The 13,395-nt window shown below is 34.9% G+C and overlaps 3 protein-coding genes across 3 annotated transcripts; 1 reads left to right on the top strand and 2 right to left on the bottom strand.

Moving 5' to 3' along the window:
• Positions 1 to 4,374: 4,374 nt before the first annotated feature.
• Positions 4,375 to 5,041, bottom strand: LOC146902679 (large ribosomal subunit protein eL29z-like). The gene is made up of 3 exons (XM_085732542.1): positions 4,951 to 5,041; positions 4,763 to 4,866; positions 4,375 to 4,636 (listed from the first exon to the last, which is right to left on the bottom strand). The coding sequence occupies exons 2-3, from the start codon at positions 4,862 to 4,864 to the stop codon at positions 4,553 to 4,555; spliced, it is 186 nt and encodes a 61-aa protein (XP_085588668.1). The 5' UTR covers positions 4,865 to 4,866; positions 4,951 to 5,041; the 3' UTR covers positions 4,375 to 4,552.
• Positions 5,042 to 5,623: 582 nt separating this feature from the next.
• Positions 5,624 to 6,223, bottom strand: LOC146902678 (uncharacterized). The gene has a single exon (XM_085737158.1). The coding sequence runs from the start codon at positions 6,221 to 6,223 to the stop codon at positions 5,624 to 5,626; it is 600 nt and encodes a 199-aa protein (XP_085593284.1).
• Positions 6,224 to 11,510: 5,287 nt separating this feature from the next.
• LOC146902677 (small COPII coat GTPase SAR1A-like) lies at positions 11,511 to 13,395 on the top strand. Its single transcript, XM_085732540.1, has 3 exons — positions 11,511 to 12,011; positions 12,101 to 12,232; positions 12,839 to 13,395. The coding sequence occupies exons 1-3, from the start codon at positions 11,883 to 11,885 to the stop codon at positions 13,157 to 13,159; spliced, it is 582 nt and encodes a 193-aa protein (XP_085588666.1). The 5' UTR covers positions 11,511 to 11,882; the 3' UTR covers positions 13,160 to 13,395.

The raw sequence follows: 13,395 nt of genomic DNA, 5'->3' as shown, positions 1-13,395 counted from the left end.
ACCCACACCACACCACACAAACAATTGCATCTTTCCCTTTCTAAGAAATTAGGGTTTCAACTTTTTCTTCCAAAGTGGTCACCGTCCACTTTGGCCACCGTCGAAGTCTTGGTAACGGACGACTTTGGTATATATTGCGTATGTAATTGACTAATGACCACTCTCTTAATCGTCAATATTATTTATATTTATGTTAATGTGATACGAGCCTGGTTTCTTGTGTTTGTTAATATATTTGCATATTAAAAAAATGGTTATAATTATATTGTACATTTAATTATATAATTTTTTTATTAACGTATCTCAGCCGTATCGTATCTTGATTTTTGAAATTTTTCCGTATCGGCGTATCGGTGCAGTATCGTATCCGTATCGTATCTCGTATCCGGGCTTCCCAGATTACAAACATCTTGACAAACACTAACATGTTTTTCTTTCTGCATTTATCAATAAAAATAATATACATTACAAAAATTTATTTAATAATTTAAAATAAGTAAGTCTTTTGATTGATAAAGAATGACAAAATATCTGTCAAAAAAAAAAGAATGACAAAATAATAAAAGAAAGTTTGATTGAAGGGTAAAATTAAAAGAAAAAAATAGGGTTAATAGTGTTTTACCCCCTGTAATATAGGTCATTTCTGGTTTTACCCCCTGTAAAATATATTTTTTTTGGATTTCGTCCTTTTAATTGTAAGATTTTTGGTTTTGGACCTTCATGAATTTTAACTGTACAAAATCGAAGATATGGCAGGGGGTAAACCGAAATTTGCTCAAATTAACAAGGGGTAAACCAAAATTTTCTCAAATTACAAGGGGGTAAACCTAAATTCGCTCAAATTACAGGGGGTGAAATTTTTCATGAAGGTCCAAAATCAAAAAATCTTCAAATTTCAAGGATGAAATTCAAAAAAAATATTTTATAGGGGGAAAACTGAAAATGACCTATATTACAGAGGGGTAAAGCACTATTAACCTAAAAAAATATTACACTAAAAATATAGATGATTTTGAGAAAAGAAAAAAGAAGAGAGGACCCAACGAGAAGTTTGCCAACCTACACTTCGGTTAGCAACAACGAAGTCTGGAGAAATTATGGTGGAATGGATTATTTTGACATTCGAAAACTGTATGAAATAAGAGTCAAATATACAGGATAGCTTCAGGTTTGTATGTACAAAAAAGATCGTCAAAACAAGATAAGCTTGGCCTTTTAACAAAAATCTTGAGCTCAGAACAGAAATGTTTGTAAAGTTGGTTCATCAAAAGGGAAAATAATGTGTAATTTTTGACCTTATGTTGCACAACTAGGGCTGGCAATGAACCGAACCAGCTCGAATAAAGTTCGATATTCGACTCGGTAATTGATTCGTTGAACTTGAGCTATGTATAGTTCGATTCGTTTGGTTCATGAACTAACTCGATAATATATATATATATAATACTTAATATGAGTATACAACTAAAATAGCTAACTAAATATATAAAATTTATTACACAATACTAAGTCAATTGAGAAACTTAGAAGTAGAACAAGGCTTCCTTTAGTATATTGTTTTTAAAAGAAACTACTAGATTCTAATAAAAATTCTATGAACACTTTAAAAAATTACTTTATAAAAATTAACAATTATAAAATAATAAAGAAATTAAGCCTAACACTTACCTCAAAAAATAATAATGCTAGTAGTAAGCCACGTCCAATTCACACAAAGCACTTAGCATAGAGATGTAGTTTAAACAATATAGTCCCACATCGAAAGTGTTTGTAAAAAAATAAGGAAGCGGTTATATATAAAACCACCAAAGTATGATGGATAGATGCAACCTTGGATTTAAGGCTTAACATCAGTGTATGCACGTTAGTATATGTGCTCATTTAGTTTCTTCATTAAACATTGGCTCAAATGCCAAAGTATTTTGATAAAAAAGCTTTTGTCGAAGGTAAAAAAAAGATTTTTTTTTGAAGGAAAAAAAAGATTTTGAAATATATAATTTGAGTAGATGAGTTGAACCTAATGAACCGAACCGAGTCATTCGTGAACTTTAAACGAGCCGAACTCGAGTTAAAAAAAAAGGTTCGTTTCGAATTCGAGTCGAGTTTCGAGCCGAACCAATTCTTATCGAGCCGAGTCGAGCTCAAACAGGGTTCCGACTCGACTCGACTCATTTCCAGCCCTATGCACAACAATTAAATTCTCCAACAAACATCTGAAACTACCCACAAAATGGCTTCACAAAGAAAGATTTAAGAAGTGCAAGGTTTACAAATCGATTTGGATGACACTTGGTAACTGGTATATCAGAGGAAACACGTGAATTTGTTAATTAATAAACAAGAAATGGTTAAATGATGTTGGATATACAACGCACAAGACCAAATCACCAAATCAACAATATTTGAAGTAAACGAAAGCAAGAGCTAAAGAACGGGTAAACCAGAAGTATGTTAAGGTACTTTAAATGCCAATTATATGATAATCCTCTTCTAGTGCTCTGTTTTCTCAGCTCAAGAATTTGACGTTCAGCGCATGCAAAGGAAACCCATGCTACAGGTTTTGAAGTTTCAGAGGAAATAAAATTGCGGTCCAACACAAACTCCCAGCCTAACCACAAATTTTGACTGATTTTTGCAGTTCTGGTTTTACTACAATCTAGTTTTTAGTGTACTGGACTGGTCACAGGTCAGATTCCTAGTCCAACATATTGAACCCCTTGATGACCATGCAGTCATTGCAGAAGATCCATTCCCAAGGCATCTGGGAAAGGTGATAAAAAAAAAAAACGATTCCACTATTTTGATACGATTTCACTATTATGAAGATGAATCAACATTTCGTGAGGTTTGGTATTCCTTGCTTTATAAATACAAAATTGATAGATACACTTGATTATACGAAGACTTAGACGAATGTGTAATAATACCAGCGAAAGTTTAAACATTTACATGCAGTATTAGTAAAATAAACCAGGCTATCTCTATAAACACAGTAATGATACCATCCGTGAAAAACGAAAACTGTATTATCTTCAGACTTCAATCTCAAGTTTCCTAGACAAAGGAACTTGTTTTTCAGAAACACACCCATAATATACCCATAAAATATAGTAAATGTGATACAGAACAGACCCCAAAACAACAATTGCGTTGCTCTTAATTCCACCAAAGAAGTTGTACACGTGAAGGGAATAGTTAGAGAGGGCAAAATGTGCACTAATAATTGGGGATTCCTACCTAAACGTGCATTACAACCACAAAATATCCCCATCTCTTGGGTATAGCGCCCAAGAAGGGTATAGTGCCCAAGAAGTTGTGTATATTCATTTCCTCGGAATATTTCCATAAGCTGTAGAACTTACTACAAAGAATTAAAGAAAAAAATGGCATACAAACATCAAATACGTTTGATATCAAGATTATACCAAAAGCTACAAAGTGTAGCTTTCAAAAAATCACCCTAGATCATCTTGATTCTAGCATATCCCCGGTGATAACAAACATACACTTCATAAACTCATTCAAGTTGGCTATTCAAAACACCCATGAAATATACCTTGGATTGTATGATAACTCAAAATCATAGTTTCAAATTGTAAACAAGATCAATTATCTACAATCAGCAGCAGCTACTGACTAGTTGATTAAAAACAAAAATATCTAGACTTAGCACAGTGACTGCAGACAGATGAAATGGACTATTATAAGGTTAAAAACCAACCAGTGTTCATAACAAGTGCAACATATACTAAAACAAATAGTCGGTCAAAATGAAAATCTACTACAAATGTCACTAAGAAAAACTGTTATCTGTAATGCTTAATAACATTTGCACATTATTAAATATGCTAAAATAAAATTAATAAAAAAAAACACAATTATCGCAATATATGCATAAAACTTTCACTAGGATATCTCAATATATGCATAAAATTGTCACTAACAGGTACATTTTTGTTCAAAATACAAAATCCTTCCCATATAAGGGAAGTTGAAATATGTATTGAATGAGGATTTTAGAGGTTTTACATGAGTTTTCAAATTCAATCTATGTTATTATCATATTCTTGACATAAAAATTTATTGATCATAAGCATTAGTTCAACCTTCTCTCTATAAAACTACTATTTTAAAAAATATTTTCCTACTTTTCCCTATATTTCCCACCCACAAAGCCGTCGCTTTCTTCCCGCTTTCTTCCCCCAACTCGCAGGCAAAGCTTTGGGGTGCATATCATGTATAAAGTCCTATTTTCTGTTTTATGTTCCAAACAAACTTAATTTGAGGTCAACACGCATGCCAAATTGCTCAAAATAATCAGGATAAAGCACAAAGCTGAAAGCAGTGAGTGAGTTCCAGCCCAGACAATTAAGATTACAACACAAGCAACTAAATATTAATTAATAAAACTTCATTTGTCTTAAACAAAAACCAGCAAAACTGGCAACAGAGTACTGCAAATTCACTACATAAATCAAAATACTATCGAAGATAGATTTAACATAACAAATCAAAGATGGAAGTAGATAAATCCCCATTATAGATTAACAATTTACTCTTCTTCAGTGGCGATTTCACCGTTTTTCTTGTTGTGCTTCCTTGCATACCTCTGGTTCCTCAAAAATTTTGGATCCATCTACGGTTATCATCAAAAATAAACTATTCATCAAAATCACATTTAAAATTATGATAAATTGATCATTTCAAAATCGATGAAAAAAATGAAAAAATAAGAAAGACAAGGAGAAAGAGGAATAATTACCCCCTTGGTGGAAGTGTGGCGATGCCTCTTTGGCTTCTTGATGCCATTCTTGTGAGCCTTGTAAGACTGGTTGTGAGCGGTGTGATTCTTCGACTTCGCCATCTCTGAAATTCAACACACACACACAGAGTTAAGTGAAGATGTAAGGAAAAAGAATTGAAAAATGAAGAAATTGAAGGAGGCGAAACCTAATTCTGAAGATGCGGTTGCAATAGGGTTTTTCTTGGCGGAACAAGATGACAGAGAACTAGAGGGAGTTTATATATGTCTGACTCTGAAAGAAATGGACCGGGTGGAGAGTGAGATGGGCTTGCCCATTAGGCTGTAACTTAGAGAAGCCCAAATAGTTTATTTACTAAAATATATCACAATTGATTGAAAGTTGCTTTTTTGACAAATAATACTTCCAATTGACACATGGAAATGACCTTAATGCCCCCAGCGGTTGTTAACTGCCGCTGGAAAAAACGCCGATAGTTAACTACCGTTGAGTGCCAGCGGTTGTTAACTACCGCCGAAGTTGAATGTAGCGGTTGTTAACTGCCGCTACGTGCTTAACATTTTCCAGAAGCTCATTTCCATCTTCCTTATTTTGTGTCTTTCCTAACCAATTTTAACTTTCGTTTTCATCTAAAAAATTTATCAAATAACCAATTGAAAATTCTTCTAAAATTTTCATCTAATAATACCTAAACATATTCATCCAATATTTAACAGGAACATGGTAAAATTAAAACGCAAGAAATAATATAAAACGAACGTACGTATATGTCATAAAAATAGGAAAATGTATGGAACATGTCATAATAATACATCATGATCATCATACTCAAAAAATACATAAGTAAATCCTAATACTAATCAGCCCTGCCTAGCCTGCCTCTGCTGCCCCCTGCGCCGCCTGGAAATCTGATAAGTAAGGACATGCTCAGTAGCACTAACTATCCGCAAGACCTCCTGGACAACCTCCTCTTTGGTCATCTCGCCATGTCTGGCCACAATATCTCGGGCCATGTGCGCCACATCCCGGACGATCGTCAGTGTGTCAGGCATCTCCCTGGCATGCTCCTCCTCAATCAGCTGCTCCACATTCGCCGGCCTGGGAGGGGATCCCTCATCAGGTGGGAGAATGCGAGGGTGAGAGACTGTGGCATACCAAGTCATGTAGCCAGGAACATGATGCCATGGTGTCTGACACCCATCTACCCAACCACATACTAACCATGCCGCAACGTCCATCCACACAATAGTCAGCATCTGTGTAGGCACCTGAGGGACAGCTGAAGGATGTCTGGGAATGTCCTGGACAAAGGAGAACTGCCTTTTCACCCGCTCAGGCAAATGACGGTACACCCTCTCCTTCCCGCACATGAGCCATCCAGAGTAAGTGCACAACATCTGAAATGGGTGGACGTCTTTGCGATCACCATAGGTAGAAAACCTGACGTCATCCACCTCCATGCGATCCAGGCGTAAGCGGTAATGGTGCACACTCGTATGACCTTTGGTAGTGAGCCATCTCCCAGCACATGGTGTCAGCGGGTCCCAATCCGGGTTACGCTTCCTTGGATAAGGACCTGGCAAATGCTCCAAAATCCATCCCTGCAACAAAATAAATAATAGTCTAACATTATAAACAATAGTCTAACAAAATAAATAATAGTCTAACAAAATAAATTATTCGAGTTAAATATTCAATAAATCTAAAACATTATAAAATAGTCTAACATGATAATAAAATTTATAAAATAAATTCATAAAGAAATTAAGATAAATAGTACCATCAAAAGAGTCGCAGAGCCAGCCATCGTTCTATTATTCAATATAACAGAATCATCCAGATAATCATAGAGGTAGGCTAAGGTCATCCCTCCCCATGACCACTTCCCAATCGCCCCCAAGTCCGCCATGCAATCAAGATATATCAAGTCGATGTGTCTGTTCGTTTTGTTATTGAACAGCGCACAACCGACGAGATATAGAAGGAAACTCCTCACACAGCACGACCTCCTCCTGGCTCTCTCCTGCATCTCCTCCCTCGACTGTGGACGCTCAAGCCGTCTAGCCTCAGTCAGGTGCTCCTCATAAACCCGCTTCAGTGCGGGATAACTGATATGACCAGGAGATTCATCCCTAACCTGATCTCTGGCATCAACATCTGACATGCCCAGTAACCTAGTCATCATATCAATCGATCGGTCCCGATCCATCAGCTCATCATGCTCCAACATGCGGCCGTAAATAGGAATGTGCAGAAGATTATGCACATCGTCCAGAGTGATCGTCATCTCCCCCACAGGTAGATGAAAACTACTCGTCTCCGTGTGCCACCTCTCGCACAGAGCACGTATCATCGCATGGGTCACAGTCGAATACCCAACGTGTATCAAACCATGGAGGCCAGACCCCTCCACATGCTCCCAAAACCATCTCAAAGCCTCCTCCGGCTTATCAAGCTCCTTCAACCTTTTCCCTGCGTTTACGCACTTATAACCCGCTTGATCATGCCACATCTGAAATTCAAATTAAATAAGACATTGTCACTATTTTAAATGATTCAAAAACTTACGCTACATTATATTTAATAAATTAAATCACTTACGCCACATTATATTTAATAAATAAAACACTTACGCTACATTATTTTAAATAACTAAAACACTTACGCTACATTATATTAATTAAGTAAACAACTTACGCTAGGTTATATTAATTAATTAAACAACTTACGCTACGTTATATTAATTAATTAAACAACTTACGCTACGTTATATTAATTAATTAAACAACTTACGCTACCTAATTTTAATTAATTAAATCACTTACGCTACGTTATATTAATTAATTAAACAACTTACGCTACCTAATTTTAATTAATTAAATCACTTACGCTACGTTATATTAATTAATTAAACAACTTACGCTACCTAATTTTAATTAATTAAATCACTTACGCTACGTTGTATTAATTAATTAAACAACTTACGCTACCTAATTTTAATTAATTAAATCACTTACGCTACGTTATATTAATTAATTAAACAACTTACGCTACATTATATTAATTAATTAAACAATTTACGCTACGTTATATTAATTAATTAAATCACTTACGCTACGTTATATTAATTAATTAAACAACTTACGCTACCTAATTTTAATTAATTAAATCACTTACGCTACCTAATATAATTAATTAAAACATTTAAAGAATTTTAAACAATTTAAACACTTACATTATTGTGGTTCACCCAAAGAGGGTTCGCCACGTGCCTCGCGTAGTCGGACAACAATGCCAAGGTCTGAGGTCCTCCAGGAAAGGGAACCTCTCCAGCAGGATAGGGCGGTATCCGCCGAACACGACCACCTCGTCGTGGCTGAGGCTGACGCTCAGGCTCACCCTCGGGAATAACATTCTGTGCCTCCATATAATCTGCCACAACATCCTCTGACACCCCCTCATCATCTCCCATCTCCTCATCCTGTGCCTCGGCCTCCGGCGGCGGCTGATAAAACATTCTCTCCTCCTCCATCCGATCATATCCAGCAAAACCCTCATCCGCATACCCAGCATAATCATGCGTTGGTGTCGGATCAACCACCTGGGAGGAGTCATCCACATGTGCCTGTGAGCCCTCTCCATGTATCATCGGGTCCCTGCGCCTCCGAGTCTTAGGGATATACGTGTCATCAGCCCTCTTTTCTCTCTCCAAGCACTAGCGGTACTCGCCTCTTTACCTCTCCGCATCCTATCCTCTCTAATAACCCGCTGCTGCTCATCCGTATCCCTAGCCATATCTGTACAAAACACAAATTAAAAGAAGGCATAAATACGTGGGCAATGTATACTTTACGGTAACATGATTCTAAGTCACTGAACATATCATAAAAATCCAAGGCATTGAACCTAAGGCAAGTAACATGTAACATATCACAAATATAACTTAGGCATTCATAAAAATCCAAACTTAGAATCATTCAACTTGGGCATTTCATCAAAAAAAATTATGTATAGTATAACATTATGTCATTCTTAAACTTGCCAAAAAATGTCAAAATCCAGGCTTATAATAATTACAACATCTATACATTATAAAATTGAACATACTTGAAAAAAAATTACACAAAAAAAGCAACAATTTCTCACTTATGCATTTTATCAAACACCTTATGTGCATTCTTAATTAGGAGCATAATTAGTGTGATTTGAACATCTAAAGGGCTACATTGTACCTACATTGTTTCTAAACAACAAATACAGCAGAAACAATCCATTACAACATCAAATTTTATACTAATTTGCAATTTCTAAACCTAACCTAAACACTAACATTTTGCCAAAATTATGAAACTACAACCCTAAACAATCTACATTGCATGTAAATAGGAATAAAGGCACTTACTTGTGATTTACTTGAAGCAAATTGGATGATTTTCGTGCAAATGATTGTTTGGGTGAATTTGGTTTGCTTTGAACTTGTGTTGAGTGTGTTTCTGTAAACCAGAAACTGCAGCTTCTGCGTTCTTAAGATGCAGAACTCAACGGTTGTTAACAACCGCTGAACTCAGCGGTAGTTAATAACCGGCGTGTTTACCAGCGGTTGTTAACTACCGCCAGGGGCATTAAGGTCATTTCCATGTGTCAATTGGAAGTATTCTATGTCAAAAAAGCAATTTTCTAATTGATTTTTGAGTAAATTATTATTCTCTTTTCCCCTCTTGTTTCAATGATTTCAAAGACGTTGAATCATATACATTTTAATCCAAAATTAATATTTTTGTTAACTTTATAAAAAAAAACTTGTTAGGGCATATGCACTTGCACACCATGAAATTTTAAAAACAAAGTCATTTTAATTTTTATATTTTGACTCACTACACACGTTCCTCTAAACCTAAATGCTCTCGAATTAGAATATTATTTTCACCACCACTAATCACCAATGGCAGCCTACAAGGTGTCGTTGCCACCTTAGAGCATCCACAATGGTAGTTCCCTAACAAGGACTCCTTAAATGGACCCCACGTGACACATCACTTATTTATAATTTTTTAATAAAAGTACATATTAAGGACTCAATGACTCCAATGGCAATACACTAATAAGGACGCCAATGAAAAGTATTTAAATATGTCCCACTATCTTTACATATTAAACAAAAATAATTTATCTTTTACTCATTTTTACAAGTGGGACCAAGTAGTACACATTTTATTACTTCTTTATGCAAGTGGGACCAAGTAGTACATATTTTATTACTTCTTTATGCAAGTGGGACCAAGTAGTACACATTTTATTACTTTTTTAAACGTGGGACCCGTTAGTTACCCAGGAGAGAGAGAGTCCTTATATAGTTGCTCGTTCCTTAACGAGGACTCAATTTTTCTTCCTCCAATGGAGGGTCCTTAACGGGGAGTGGTCCTTGTTAAGTAAGGACCCCCCATTGGAGATGCTCTTACTACGGTGATCATCTAACTCGTCTCCCTCACGTGATCTCCCTCCTATAGGCTATCTTGTGAGCATGTTACACCTCTTTCCCTCACTCCACACATGACCGTCATATATCTCTTTGTGCCTCTATGTCCTTCTTCACTCACAACGACACGAACCAATCCACCAACCAACATCTTATAGTTCTACCTTAAACAATTGTGAACAACTGACAACTCGGTAAGGTAAAATCTCCTCCATGCATGTTTTATCAAATAGTGTTAGTTCAATGGTAAAGTTTGACTCCATGGTCCATGGACACTATTGTGCAGTTGTAAAATGGTCGTTAATAACATCGTTATTAATATTAATTTTCTTTCCCAATCTATAAAAAAAAGATTAGGTGGGGTCAAAAGTATTGTATTGATAAATCTGTTTTAGAAAGATCATTTTGACGTGTCAGTAAAAAATGCTGATTTTTTTTTTGTGGTGGCCGGGATTTGAATCCGGACACATTGTCCTTACCAGTTGAGCTAATGCTGATTTTGATCAAACATGAGATGACTAAGAACTTGACATATTTCCTTTAAAAAAAGAGAAATGATATTTTGACAACCACTTTTTGACAACTTTCTCTCTCATACTCACATGATGTTGTTATCCTCTCTCTTCTTTTTTCTCTCTCCATTGTTTTTGACCAATAAAAAGTGAGAAAAACAAGGTTGTCAAGAAAGTTGTCATCAAATGAATGTCAAAATATCATTACTCTTAAAAAAAATTGACACATTTGAATTAGAAATTTCTAAATCCTTTAATATCCTCCAAATTTCAACCATGACTACATTTTCGAGGACAGAACAAGCAAGCAGAAACAAACATAAAATATTATTGTATGTAATCTAGTCATTTTGTATGAACTAAATTTGTAAAATAATACTCTTTGTTTTTTAAGTCTCGTTTAAGTACGAATTTAACGACTATTTCTATTTAATTGTCGTATTTGATAATTTAAAGATAATTTTGTCAATTATACTATTTTTCAATTGGTTCTTTTACTTACTTTTTTTAATAAAGCTAGTCAATGCTATTGTAAAATTGATTTTTCTGATGTATAAATTTAAACAAAATTTTGTTATCCATAATAATTGTTGCATGAAGAGTTTAAATTGTATAAACAAAATTACTCCTATATTTTCTACAAAAATAATTCCAAAGATGACTCCACCATTTACACAAGTGATTCTTTTCGTGAAGAGCTAACTAACAATAACTTTTGAGGTAGGTTTAAAATTCATTTTGATGCCTTATTTTACTTTGTCAGGGTTATAATTTGAGAAAATCTTCCCTTCAAAATGTAATTTGAGAAAATCTGCAACAAAAAATTAAAATCGAGAAAATCCTGTACCATTTCTTTTAAGTAAAAAATTAGAGTTTTGTTTTGTTTTTATTAAATAAGTTATTAATAATTAGAGTAAATCTGTGGGTTTGTTTTTTGACGTGACTGTGGTCTTTGGTTTTAATATGAACAATTACTAAATTATTACACCCCCGATGACGCGTACCAACCAATCAAACCCCTACAACTGGAATTTCTGAATCACCCTCCACTATATATACGCTGGAGACAAATACTTGGTACAACAAAGAAAAAGTGTCTGTTTTTGTTTCTGAAGTTTCCGGTTGAATAAAATGTTTCTTTTTGATTGGTTTTATGGAATTCTTGCTACCCTTGGTCTGTGGCAAAAAGAGGCCAAAATTTTATTTTTAGGGTTAGATAATGCTGGCAAAACAACTTTGCTTCACATGCTCAAAGACGAGGTATTTTTTATTTATTCTATGATGTTTTTTGATCATGCAATTATTTATTGCTCAAGAAGTAGTATTAATTAATTGAAATATTTTTGCAGAGATTAGTTCAGCATCAACCAACACAACATCCAACTTCGGAAGAATTGAGTATTGGGAAGATAAAGTTTAAAGCTTTTGATTTGGGTGGTCACCAAATTGCTCGTAGAGTCTGGAGGGACTATTATGCTCAGGTAATTTCTTTTATGAATGGTTTTAGTGTGCTACTTTATTGTTTTATTAATTAATTGAATGAATTGTTAATTAATTTAGTCATAAAATTGTTTGATCATGTCTATTTTGAAATTCTGAATTTTAAAATTCTCAACCACATTTAAATTTAGGGGGTTCATAAGGACTAACATATAAGATTTTTAATTTCATAGACTATTTTAAAATATAATAACTCGCCAATCAAAGTGAGTCCGGGTTAGGAGAGTAACCCATATTTGTTTTGAAAGCACTTATGCTTGGCTATATTACTAGTTGTACACTGTCAGTGTTCTATAGGTGTGTTGTGAACCGAGCTATGAATCACTGACGCACACGCATACATCAATAATAGTTTAAGAAAAATGAAAGTGGTTAAATGTAACCACATGTGTTGGTATCTTGTCGGTGTGTTGGATACTTGACACACGTCTTTAATCTGAATTTTCAGTCTTAGAATGTTATCATGTATTTGTTTTTGTACAACTGTCCTTAACATAATCATATGCATTGATATCGTGTAAGCGTGAACGTAATCATGTGTGGGTATATTGTAGCGTTCATGTTAATTGTAGATTTTTATGGTACAGGTGGATGCTGTAGTCTACCTGGTTGATGCATTTGACAAGGAAAGATTTCCAGAATCAAAGAAGGAGTTGGATGCTCTTCTTGCTGATGAGTCACTAGGAAATGTACCTTTCCTTATCTTAGGAAACAAGATTGACATTCCTTATGCTGCATCAGAGGATGAATTACGTTTTCATTTGGGATTGACTAACTTCACTACAGGCAAGGGAAAAATTAATCTTTATGACTCCAATGTCCGTCCTTTGGAGGTGTTCATGTGTAGTATTGTTCGCAAGATGGGATATGGTGAAGGCTTTCAGTGGCTTTCTCAGTATATTAAATAGGGATACAGTTCAAGTTTGCTCGTAGTACTTGATTATATCATCGTGCTGATACAGTTTCAACATTAGCATTGTAGTTTTATACTTTGCTCATGTAAATTGGATAATAATAGTTAAATGGCAGTTTTGATTAGTTTTTCTTAGTTCTGAAACTTGCATGTAGGAGTTGAAAATCTTGTGTTGCAGTCTATCAGTTGTTAAAATTGCAGAATTAATAATAGTGGCTTGAATGTTACAAA

The sequence above is a fragment of the Medicago sativa genome, chromosome 8 (assembly GCF_051527215.1).
Source record: "Medicago sativa cultivar Bolivia chromosome 8, Bolivia_mono, whole genome shotgun sequence".
Classification (NCBI taxonomy): Eukaryota; Viridiplantae; Streptophyta; class Magnoliopsida; order Fabales; family Fabaceae; genus Medicago; species Medicago sativa.
Note: the sequence above shows the minus strand (reverse complement) of the source record. Positions and strands in the feature narration are given on the sequence as shown.

Coding starts and splice junctions, on each gene's coding strand:
- LOC146902677 (XM_085732540.1), top strand. CDS start 11,883: ATGTTTCTTTTTGATTGGTTTTATGGAATTCTTGCTACCCTTGGTCTG. Junction 12,012..12,100: donor TTCACATGCTCAAAGACGAG/GTATTTTTTATT, acceptor ATATTTTTGCAG/AGATTAGTTCAGCATCAACC. Junction 12,233..12,838: donor GGAGGGACTATTATGCTCAG/GTAATTTCTTTT, acceptor TTTATGGTACAG/GTGGATGCTGTAGTCTACCT.
- LOC146902679 (XM_085732542.1), bottom strand. CDS start 4,864: ATGGCGAAGTCGAAGAATCACACCGCTCACAACCAGTCTTACAAGGCT. Junction 4,637..4,762: donor GCCACACTTCCACCAAGGGG/GTAATTATTCCT, acceptor TGATAACCGTAG/ATGGATCCAAAATTTTTGAG.
- LOC146902678 (XM_085737158.1), bottom strand. CDS start 6,223: ATGGAGGTGGATGACGTCAGGTTTTCTACCTATGGTGATCGCAAAGAC.